At 52.1% G+C, this 11,995-nt stretch overlaps 1 protein-coding gene across 1 annotated transcript in view; it reads right to left on the bottom strand.

The window, feature by feature from the left end:
• Positions 1 to 2,150: 2,150 nt before the first annotated feature.
• The window catches only part of P2RX3 (purinergic receptor P2X 3), a 33,212-nt gene continuing 23,367 nt past the window's right edge, over positions 2,151 to 11,995 (bottom strand). The window contains exons 9-12 of the mRNA XM_008537756.2: positions 5,824 to 5,917; positions 5,467 to 5,532; positions 4,730 to 4,807; positions 2,151 to 4,305 (exon numbers count right to left, since the gene is read on the bottom strand). Coding sequence (XP_008535978.1) covers positions 4,192 to 4,305; positions 4,730 to 4,807; positions 5,467 to 5,532; positions 5,824 to 5,917 — 352 coding nt within the window. The 3' untranslated portion in view covers positions 2,151 to 4,191. The remainder of the gene's footprint in view (positions 4,306 to 4,729; positions 4,808 to 5,466; positions 5,533 to 5,823; positions 5,918 to 11,995) is intronic.

The following is an 11,995-nucleotide window of genomic DNA, read 5'->3' as shown; positions in this document are numbered from 1 at the left end:
TGTGTGTTTATGGATAGGCCTGTGTGTCTGCGGACACCTATGAAGCTCTGCACCGTAAGATGCCTGAATCTGTGTGTGCATGCATGTGTGTACTTGTGTGTCTTTGGCCAGTATGTTTTGGGGTGTGTATATATGTTTGTGTCTGAGCACACCTGTGTACAGGTCTACGTTTCTGTGTGAACATGTGTGTGCATGTCCAGGCATCTGATGGGATGTGGAGTTTCATGAAAAAAAGAACAGTCTCCCAGATGTGCTTTCTTTCTAAAGGTTCTGGAGGTGGTGGAACAGGACAGGGCAGAGAACCCCAGGGGAAGCGGGTCGCAAAGAAGCAGCAGGGCTGAGTTCCCTGAATATGAGCGGGCCTCTGACAATGGGACCACGGGTCTTGGGCTTGCCATGAATCTCACCAATGCTGGACCTCAGGGACTGCTTCTGGTGAAGAGGTCTGTCCTCCACAGAGGGGCCTGTCCCTCAGCCTTGGTTGCAGATTGGGTCAGGAAGCTGCTAATCACAGCATGTCAGTCTCCCCAAGGGCTTGGAACGGGGGCTGCTTGGGGGTCAGGCCCCCCCCAGGTCCCTGCATTGCATACTGCAACAAGCGAATTCTTTTTCGTGTATGTGTGAAGAAGATTCACCCTGAACTCACATCTATGCTAATCTTCCTCCCCTTTGTATGTGGGATGCCTCCACAGCATGGCCCATAAGTGGAGTAGGTCCACACCTGGGATCCTAACATGCAAGCCACAGGCCACTGAAGCAGAGTGTGTGGAACTTTAACCACTGAGCCACAGGGATGACCCTGAAACAGGCTAATTCTTGATGGTCTGCCTCTGAAAGAACAGTGGAATCTGGCCTTCAGGGGTGGGAGGGATAGGCAGTAAAGGAAGCTCTGCATAGGGAGCTCTGGGACTGGTATTTCGGCTGAAAGCAAGCCCCTACTTAACTCTTTGATGGTGAATCAGTTCTAGCCAATCCTGGTAGCCCAATATCCTGCCAGCCAAGACTGGAGGTAGGGGTGGGCAGGGAGAGGAGGGGGCTTAGACCTCTCCAGATTGAAGCTTGCTTGATGCAGGCAAGGGTAGATAAGGTGTCCCTGAAATATCCAGCACTGTCTGTTATTGGGTCGACTTCAACCATTATATATTCATTCCTTTGGTTGTTTAAGGCCTTGCAGTCTTGAATAGCCTTTGATTAAAAAGCAAATACTCTTAGGAGAAGAAACTCCAAGGGCCTTATCTCTTAATACCTCTGGGAAGTTGATGGTTACTTGCCGAGAACGAGGTTTTGTGAAAAGGAACACAGAAGGCAAGGATGTGTGTCACTATCAGTGGGCGTGGGGGGAGGGTGGTTGTGGAGAAGAGAAGCCATTGAAAAGGAGATAAGGAAGCAGAGAGTGCAATGTTCACCATTTTTTCTTGCTGGGGAAAGAGGTAGACTGTGTTTCCTGGTATTCCTTGCATAAGTTGGGCTCTGCAGCATGCTACTGGGTGTGGCCAATGCAATGTGGGAGGAAATGATGTAAGTCTCTTCCAGGCCTGGCCTTTAAATGACCCCCTATGATCTTCCCATTCTCACTGTCCTTGCCACAGGGATCTGGGGGTCCCTGTGTCCCTGAAGGCGTAGCTACCCGATGGAAGGGGCTGTCTGACCTGCTGTGTGTAGTAAACCTTGAGATTTCGCAGCCCACTTGTTACTGCAGCAGAACCTGGTTTAACCCAACACATATAGAAAAGAAGGAGCCAAGGAATGTCCTAATTTTTCCCGGACAGACATAGCACAGAAGTCAGGATCCCAGCCACCAGAGTCACAAAGCTCTGGGTCTGAGTCCCTGTTCTACATTTCAAATTTTTTAGCCTTACTAAGCCTCAGTTTCTTCTTCAATAAAATAAAGTTGAGTTAGACAACATCTGTAATGCATTTAGCCCACGGCCTGGCAATGGCAGGTTGTCACTAAATGTTGGCTTTTGTGCAGAGTCATTAAGGAAGCAGTGTAGTGGTAGGAATGAGCATGGGTTCCAGTTTGAATTTCCATGTATTGCACATTTCTTCTTCTATGAAATAGGATTAATAACAAACCAGAGCAATCTCACCAGGGTTGGTGTGCGGGTCCATGTGATTATGTTGGTGACTGTGTTGAGGACACCAGGATGCAGGAGAGACAAGTTAGCTATTTTATTAGTACTGATGTCAACCCGAAGTCTAGCACACAGAAGTGCTAACTTAGTTCAGCTGTGGGAGGACAGTGTCAGGCTCACACACACAGGTTCAGGCCAGTGTGGGGAAGGGGAGGGCTGGGGGAGAGGGCCCCTCCAGGACACCGCTGCCTCTGTCTCCTCCTCAGAGAACGTCCTCAGCCCCAGCCCAGGCTCCTGAGAGCTGGATTCACTGGGAATGCCTGTGGGTCTCCTGGTTGGAGAATGCAGTGCTGTCTTCACTGATGTGTCTGCTCATCAGATCTCCAGACACGGCCTTATTCTGGAGGCTGCTCCTGGGGTGGAGCTGAGGGGTGAAGACTCAGTTGAGGAAGGGGGATGGGCCTTATGCGTGGGAATCTTACCCCTTCTCCCCCTGCAGTGGGGGATCATTGAGGTTGGGCCTTTGCAAGTGCTCACTGCTTGATCGTCCCAAACTACTCCCAAAGCTGCCCACACCCCCTTTCTCTGCACCTTCCTTAGAGGGGCCAGCCCTCATCTACAGTTAAGTTCCTTTCTGCCAAGTCCTCATGGTCATGGCCACACTCCAACTTTCCTGGAGGCAGATTTACCGTGAAGCTCATGAAGCATACTTCAGTGCTGCTCACTTGCATGAGCTCCTTCTTATACCTAATTTTTATTATTTTTTTAAAAATGCCCCAATCGTATGTGCATCAGTCTTCATAAAATCTGGACCTGCTCCTGCACTCGGCCCTGGTGTGATTTCTGGGCCCCTCATGGGGTGAGAGCCCAGAAGGGGAAGGGGAGGTCTGGGCACATGGAGGCAGGGGTGGACCAGGTGCTCTCTCCACAGCCTTCCCAGCTTCCTGTTCTTGCCTCCTCCCCAGAGTGGCAGGACACCTGGTTCCCTTTGGGCCACTCACTATGACATAAGTCATTTCCCCCTTTGGCTTCCATTGCTCATCTGTGAACAGGAGAGTGGGCAAGATGTTTTCTAAGGCCCTTTAGTTTCTAACATTAGGAGACTGACCACTTCGTTAGGACCCTGCGGGGACCCGCCCGCTGATCACCTGCCCACAGGGCACTGGGGCTCACTGGAGCCTTTTCACCAATGTTTTTAAGGAGGATTGCTGCCCTCTTAGAACAGGGCCCCAGGTCTAACAATCACATCACCCTGGGTGTGGCCTACTCTGGCTTCTGGAGTGAGGGGACCCACATGGCTATAAGTATGTGGGAGCCCCAGAGAGAGAACAAGAATGGCCCCTTCCCTGGGTTGGGGACAGAGCCGTGGGGGAGGTAAGGACAAATTCACTGACAGTCATGCCTCCTATTTCCTTGTGAATTTGGGACCCACCCAAGTTGGAGAAGGAGACCTCGCACCACTGTCTCACTGGTCTCTCCTAAAATGGGGCCTGCCTGAGCTCCCGGGAAAGCCTGGGGCTTACTCTTGATTCAGCTGAACCTAATCGTGGTAGAGTGGAGCCGGTGGAAGCAGCAGGGCAGATGCCCCCTGACGTTCATTCTTCTCTTGTGCGGTGTGGGCAATGGAGTTAGACCTGGGTTCAAATCCCAGCTCTCCCGCCTCCTGGCTGTGTGGCCTTGGGCACATGACTGTCTCTCTGAGCCTCAGGGTATCTTCAAAACAGGGGAACTAATATCTACCTCATAGGATTATTCTAAGGATTAAACAAGATAATGCATGTGAGAGTGCCTGGTACTTGGTAGGCCCTGTGGCCACTCATTATTACTATTCTTATGTCTACTCTTTGGAAGGGGGATGACTCAGGTGCCACTGCCCTGGGGGTCTTGGGAAGCAGATTGGGGTGAGGCAAGGGGTGAAGGGAAGATAGAGGTCTTAGCAGGGAGTACTACCTGTATGTCGGAGCCCTGTGGGAACAGCTGGTCCCCGGCTGTGGCCTCATGAGATGAGCAGCAGAAATGAGAGCCCCTCCCCTCTCCCATCCTCCCTTGCCCAGGTGGGATGCCCTATGGGGAGGCCCGGATTCCAGGGGTGAGCATGGGGCCCTGGGAAGAGGCCCTAGTGGCCTATGGAGTAGGCCCCTGAATCTGTGGACTGCTTCTCCTCCGTGGTCTGGTCGCTGGAGAACACTTGGTTGGTCGAGGCAGCAGCTTTCAGCGTCATCTCATTCACCTGCAGGCAGAAGGGCTGGCTTTTTCATGCTCTGACTATGGGCGAGGTCCTCCTAGGGGGCTCCATTCAACAGACTCAGCAGTCAGGGCTCGCGGCCTGTTCACTAGGGGGCTAGAGCAAGTCTGTGTGATCCTGAGCTCCTTTCCATGCACCTCAAGGACAAACAGAAACCTGAGATAACTCATCACAGGATTTGTCCCACCCTAGAGACAGGCAGGGGATGATGATGGATGGGGATGCTGACAGCGATGACCTGCACAGCCCCAAGATTCTCCACAGAGAGGTCTCCAAACCCCCTCTTTTCTGGACTCCCCAATATACATTGAGGCCCAACGAACTTCCCTTGGGAAGTCCCCAGAAGGTGAGCCACTGAGAGTCCCTGGGTCTTAGTGGCCCTCCCTGCCCTGCCCCTCTACCTCCTCACCTCCTCAAACTTCTTGGCTTTGTACTGGTCGGCCCCCTTGAGGAAGTTGAGCAGGATGATGTCACAGAGGACAGTCCCCTGGAGGAAGAGAGGCAGGTGGGCTCAGAGGGGCTGCCCTGGGACAGGTGGGAGCAGGAGGGCAGGAAGCAGCAGGCTCAGGTGGACCCTGAGCTGCCCGGGCAGTGGGCAGGAGTGCCCTAGGGCAGAGAGCAGGCCAAGGGTCAGGGTGAGTCCCCCAGGAGGCCTCACCAATGTTTCCTTTTGGAAAAATGTCCAGGGGCTTTGCAGAATGTCTTCATGACCTGCCTCCCCAGCTCCTGGGGGTGACCCCAGAGCAAAATGCAGAGAGAGGACTTGGAGGGAGAAGCAGAAGGACTGAGGGGGCGGAAGTCCCTGAGAGTGGGCTTGCCAGCCAGGATCGGCTCCTCCTGAAGGCTCCTCAGGTCTGTGGAACCCTGGTCTCCTCGCCCACCTTCATGGTGAGGGACAGGAACTTTGCATTGGGTGGTGCCTCCTGCTAGTGGGGAGGCTGCTGAGGGAGGTGATGAGTTCTCCATGACTGGAGGCCTTCATGTAAGGGCCAAGCCAGCAGGGAGGGGGTAGAGGAGAGGAAGCATCTGGCAAGAGGTTGGGCTTTACATTCTCGGCAGAAGCATTCTGGGTCCCCCCGACCCCCCATGCCAGACGGGGCCCCACCCTGACTGGCCTCCTGTCAGAGCCTGGAGTGGCAAACTCACCACTCCCACGGAGGTGAAGGCTGCCACGGAGCTGATGATGGTGGGGATGATGTTGAACTTGCCAGCCTGCAGGCACAAAGACCAAGGGAGTGGGCAGAGGGTCCAGCAGGGCAGAAGTGAGGCTGAGGCTGAACTTGGACTCCCAGCCAGAGAGGAAGTGGAGCTAGAAGGGTTCTTGGGGGGTCAGCAGGCCCCATCCCTTCATGGTACAGGTGAGGACACTGGAGATGTGACCAACCCAGGGTCTCAGAGCCGGTCAGCAGCAGGACCCTGCCCCTGAGAGGAGCCTCTTCAGGGCCCCAGATGGATCTGGGTTTCCTCCCCTGACCAGCCCATCTGCCCAGCCTAAGGACTCACATTCCCATACACCAGCACATCGAAGCGGATGCCAAAAGCCTTCAGGAGTGTGCGGTACTCGCTGCCGTCCTCCATCTTGTAGTACTTGGCAAACCTGGAAGCCAGAGGCGAAGGTGGGTCCCACTGTGGGCTCCTTCTTGAGACTTCAAGGTCCTCTAGAGCCTATGAGCCTCACTTACTGAGCAACCCTTACCGATGGCATGGTGGGACGCCTGCCATGGTCCTCCCTGTGTGGTTAGCTGACAGGCATCATCTTGGGGGCTTGTTAAAAAGGAAGATTCCCAGCCTCCACCTCAAACCCATGGAATCAGCATCTCTGTGGCAGGGCAGGGGAGGGGGCCAGGACTCTGCCTTTTAAATAATCTCCCTAAATGATTCTGATTTGTACGAATGTTTGAGCCATGCTGGACTCCAAGCTTCTTCAGTTCCCTTTGTCTGCGTATCCCATGTCCTGGCTCCCTGCAGATGCTCCCCTCTCCAGAGGCTTCTCAGCCTGCTTGGGTTCAACACCTGGCTCCGCCACTTACCAGCAATGCAACCTTGGGCCAGTTACTTAACCTGTCTGAGACTCAATTTCCTCATTTGTGATTGGAATAAAAAAGTCCTGCTTCATAGGGTTGCCGTGAGAACTGAATGAAACCACACACATGGGGGGTTTAGAACAGTGCCTGGAACACCGTAAGCACCCAGGAAATGTTCGCTGATGTTGGCTGTTGTTATTGCTGAAGAAATACATTTGCATTTATAGAGAGGTTTAAAAAAGTCCTTTCAGACACCTCATCTCATTTCACCTTCACACAAACTTGTGGGATGGGGATGTGATTGCTCTATGTTTTAAATGAGGCTCCAGGGGTTACATGACTTGTCCAGGGCCATCCGAGTCTCCGAGACTCAACGCTAGGTTTGCTGACATTCAAGATTTTGTCGTCAACACCTTCTCTGCCTGGGATGCGGGGTGCCAGGAACTGTACTGGGGACGGATAAGAATGATCACATTTAATTCTCACCAAACACAGTGAGGCAGGTGTTCACACTCCCATCTGGAAGATGCCTGTGGTGGTGAGGGGACTTACCTTGTAGTTTCACAGGTAGGAAGCATTTGACCTGCATTCATCTTTTGGCTTCTAAAGCCAGTGCATTTTCCTCCATGTGGCTCTGCCCATCTCAGGCAAAACTCTATCATTAGCCAAGTGTAATCTCTTTGGGCTACTGTCCCACAGCTGTGAATACTGTAAATACTGGTGCCAGTATCCCAGGAAAATGGTGAGGATTAAGTGAGAGGATGGGGGTGAAGTGCTCAGAAGCTCTGTAACTGGGGGGGGGGGGGGGGATCAACAACCATCTTATTCCGGGCTGCTGCCTCCCTTTCAGTGTTTCCAGCCCCCACGGATTCCTGAGCCCTGTCCCAGACCTCTCCCAGCAGAAAGGTCTGAGAAACTCCTTCCCTGGAATTGTTGAGTGATCGATATGATGCTCCCCCCAGCCCCAAGCAGGGATCTTTGGATTTGAAACTGTCCAGCAGGTGCTGACAGAGGGAAACTGGACTTGTGGTGGTGAATGCGACGTAATGTATACAGAAGTCAAATTATACTGATGTACACCTGAAATCGACATAATATTATAAATCAATGTTACCTCAATAAAAAGAAAAAAGAAAGTTCCAAGCAGGGAGAATGAAATGCTCAGCCCAAGTGAATAAATAATGGAGGGATTACAGGCCTGGGAGGAAGACCATCTGTGGGGAGGAGTCATCTTCAATCGTGAAATGTTGACCACTGTCTGCTCTGGCCATGGGAACTGTGGAGTCTAAATCCTGGCTCCATCGCTTGCTGGCAGTGTGGCCTCTTGTGTGACTTAACCCTCAGGGTTTCACTTGCCATGTCTATAAATGGGGGTGCTCAAGCCCCCTGGCAGGTCTGTTGGCAAGGGGGGTACATGCTGAGACCCACCCTTCGAGGCAGCACTCTCTCCACGCCTACCCCTGCACCCTCAGTCTCTGCCCTTTTCTGCAAAGTCTGCTTCCACCAAGCTCCCTACCCTCTGGTTCCAGTTGGGTTCAGCCAGTGGGAGGCACCTACAGGTGATCAGAGGACAGGAGGGAAGAAGAGTGAGGGTGTTTTATCCTTCAGCTCCTCTCTGCTGGGCCTCTAACAGCGGCTGAATTCCACCTAAGGCCCAGAGCCTGGAGGGTGGCCTGTCCTACAGCCACGCCTCTCTCCAGGTTCTGGGCACTGCTCCCTCCTCTTGGCCCTGCCAGCCTAGGTGGGAACAGCTTTCCTGTGGGGCCAACCCTGGTCCTTCCCTAGCCTTCTTGGTTCCCCTCTCCCTGCATGCACCTTTGTGAATAGTCCCTTCATTCGATCACCCCTTTTGAGACCACCAACTGTTTCCTCCCAGGACAATGACCCTTACCTTCCCCATTTCACAGAGCAGGCGGCTCAGATCTGCAGAGGTTTAACTGAGCCAGGAAGGTGTGTAGGAGTACAGGTGGCCCATTTGCTGTCTCTGCCTGTGCCTGGGCACGGCCAGAGCTTGTATGGCTGAGTGCTGCACCTGCTGCCCAGGTAAGGCTGAAAACTTTCAGTGAGAAAGAGGTTCCCTGGGAGCCTGACTGGGGAGGTGTTTCCCTGTGGCCTTTGTAACTGAAAGGACAGGCAGGGGAGGCAGGATGATCTTCTTGAGACTGAGACTCAGAGTAAAAGTGAGAGTGGCCCCAGGAAGGAGGCTGAAAGAAACACAACTACCTAACCTCAGGAAGCAAAGGCTTGCAGGAGACATTCCCAAATAATCTTTAAAAACATCATAAGTTATGGTCTGGGCAGTGGTGGCAGAGGGCTTCACAAACCAAGGCAAAGTGGAAGGAATTCAAGTTGCACCAGCAGGAGGATAACAGGATAGACATCAGAGAGGAAATCAGGGGCCAGCCCAATGGCCGAATGGTTAAATTTGTGCTCTCCGCTTTGGTGGCCCAGAGTTTGCCAGTTCAGATCCTGAGCGTGGACCTAGCATCACTCATCAAGTCATGCTGTGGCAGCATCCCACATAGAAGAACCAGAAGAACCTACAACTAGGATCTACAACTATATGCTTGGGGGGCTTTGCGGAGAAAAAGAAAAAAAAAGGAAAAGAGGAAGATTGGCAACAGACGTTAGCTCAGGGCCAATCTTCCTTACCAAAAAAAAAAAAAAAAAGAAGAAGAAGAAGAAAAGAAAGAAAGACAGAAAGCAAAGAAATCATTTCTGCAAAGATGAGGAGGTCCAAGAACATAACTCTCCAAGGAGGCCCCTCAGGAGATTTTAAAGCAGTTTGGAAAAGAAGTCTCTGGAATGGGCTGAAGCCTCCAGGAAGTTCTGACTCTGGCTTTCAGGTTGGCTTGAGGCTAAGTATGGACCATCACCATCTCCACACCCACCACTTATAGAGCACCAGAAAAATAGGCAAAGCTCTTAATATACGCATCTCAGGAAATCTTATGAAGGCGGCACCCTTGACGCATTTCACAGATGGGGAGACAGATGAAAAGTTAACTTGCCTGAGCCGGGATTCTGATCTACTTGGACAACTCCAAAGTCTGTGCTCTTAACCCTGAACTGTCCCGCCTCTGAGCTCTAAGTGGCTGTTAAGGACACAGGCAGCCCTGTGCCAGACCTCAAAGCCCTTCTATATTCTGTGTTCTGTCTCATGCCAGTGGAGAATTCAGGGCCCTTGTCTGAGAGCCATGGCAACTGATGCCCATGGGGACTGAGCAGGGGTGGGTGGATGGGGCACAGACATTTGCGGCAGGGCAGAGGCTGGGACTGTGCTCCTGAGGCCTGCATTCCAGGCCCAAGGCTGCAGGCATGACAAATGCTCTGACATCAACTCAGAGAACAAAAAGTCGGCATCCTGGGCACTGCTGTTGGAAGCAGGGCTGACTAAATTTGTCTCGAGAAGGAATGTGAAGGGAACAGGGAGAAAAACCAAAGCAGACTTGGTTTTTCTCCAGCACCTGCCTTCCAAGAGGCAATAAGCATGATACGCTCATTATCTCACCACCCACCCACCCTCAGAGGAGGGTTGGCAGGGACTGGTTCTCTTCCTGGGTAGGAGCGAGGAGGAACAGTGCTCCAGGAGGGAGGACCCAGGCTGCACACAGGGGAAGGACCCAGGAGTCCTGACCTCTGCACTTCTCTAGTATGGCCAGTGGGAGGTCACAGAATCTGGCCCAACCCTGTGGCCCCAGGATCTTGGCTCTCTTCTCTTCTGGCACATGGCTGGACCATATTTCCCAGCTCCACTTGCATTTAGCTGGGGCCCCATGACTAGTTCTTGCCAGTGGAACGTGAATGGAAACGAGGTCTGTTACCTGCGGGCCAAGGTGTGTGACAGGCGTACCTTCTTCATCCTTCCTTTCCTCCTGGCCAGCTGCTCAGGAGCCAGGGGAGATCTCAGGCCCTAGGGGAGACTGTGTCAACCGGTGGCAGGAACCCAGATCCCCGTGTGACTGTGTGGAGCACCCCACCTCCACTGACCCACAGTGCACTGGGCCATGTCATGTGAAGCCACTGAGACGAGGGGGTTGTTTGTGACGGCAGGTAGCAATATTCACCCCAACTGTTACAAACTCCTGTAATTTTATAGCTGAGAAGACTGAGGCTCCCAGAGGAGAAGTTCTTTGTCAAAGGACAAAGAATGAGTTAAAATTGGGGAGTTGGTTAGACAGAGAGAGGGCAAATTCCAGTGATGATTCCACTCCTAGGAATAAACTCTCTAAGAAAGTCCTGGGAGATCTGGGGGTGGTTCAACCACTGTCTTGAACTAGCTTTTTGACCCTGGACAAATCACTCAACCTCTCTGAGCTTTTTACCTCAACTGAGAAGTGAGAGTAGAGAGCTGCAGGAGGATGAGATGAGACAATGTTCATATATAGTAAGTGCTGAAAGCATGTTCCCTTTCATTCTTATCCTCAGCTCAAGATAAAATGAACTAATAATATCTACATTTACCTTAACCATTACACTCTCCTGCCTCCTGGAGATAATAATATCAGCAACAATAACAGTCGTCAACATATACTGAGTTCTTACTATGTGCCCAGCACTGTGCTAAATGCTATACACTTATTAAGTCATTTAACACTCACAAAACCCCATGAAATTCAGTACTGTTGCTAGTTCCATTTTACAGATGAGGAATCAGGATCAGAAAAGTTAAGCAACTTGCCTCAGGTCACAAAGCCAACAGTCGGTGAGCGAAGCTGGGATTCAAAGTCTGCCAGTCCAGTTCCAGAGCCCAGACTCTTAGCCAGCGTTCTGGACTGTTCTTTTCATTGCTTGATTTTTGTTAGGTCCTGGCTAATTTTTTTCAGTTTTCCAGCTGGGGGACACTTTTGCATTTGCAAGGTGGGTCTTGACCCCCAGAGTCATTGGCTGGGAGCAGAGCAGGAAGCATAGGAGGGCCATGAAAAGTCAGAAGAAGGGCCACCAGCCTCCTCATCTGAAAAGGGGAAAAGCTGAGCTAGACCACGCCGGGCCCTGATTTCTCCCACTTCATCTGGTTCTGGGAAATGGGGTTGGTGAGAGTGACACCAGCATTCCACACCTCGGCCTGGAATACAAGGCCCCTCCGAACCTAGCCTGGTCCACCTTCCTAGCTTCATCTGCAAAGTTTTCTCCCTGCCAGGCACCTCAAGCACCAGCCACACCACACCACCTGCCTTCCTGTATTTCCTGCCCACATTTCAGAGACATAGATTTCTGTGTCTTTGCTCATGCCGTTCCCGTCTCCTCCCCTTTTCCACCTTGCAAACTCCTATTCATCCATTAGAGCCCAGCTCAGTGGCCTCTTATCCTTTCAACACTCAACAGACATTTAGAGCAGATATGCCAGGCACTGGCGCTAGGCACTCCTGATACCTGGGCCAGCTCTGCTGTCATGAGGGAAGAGAAATAATAATTTAATCACACAATCCCATAAATAGCTAAAATCAGACATAAGGGCTGGGAAGGAGTGGAGCACCATTCTAAGAGCATAGCTAGCGAAGGCATTTGACCCTGGCTGGCCGGCCAAGGAAGGCTTCGTGTGATAGTGATGCAAAGCTGAGACTTGAAGGATGGCGAGTTGAAAGGTAAGAAGGCCCAAGGTGGGGCAGCTTTCCTGGTTGAGGGAACTGCAAGCCCTCTCATGGGAAAGC

The sequence above is a fragment of the Equus przewalskii genome, chromosome 11 (assembly GCF_037783145.1).
Source record: "Equus przewalskii isolate Varuska chromosome 11, EquPr2, whole genome shotgun sequence".
In the NCBI taxonomy this organism is placed as follows: Eukaryota; Metazoa; Chordata; class Mammalia; order Perissodactyla; family Equidae; genus Equus; species Equus przewalskii.
This window is presented reverse-complemented; position numbering and strand designations above follow the sequence as displayed.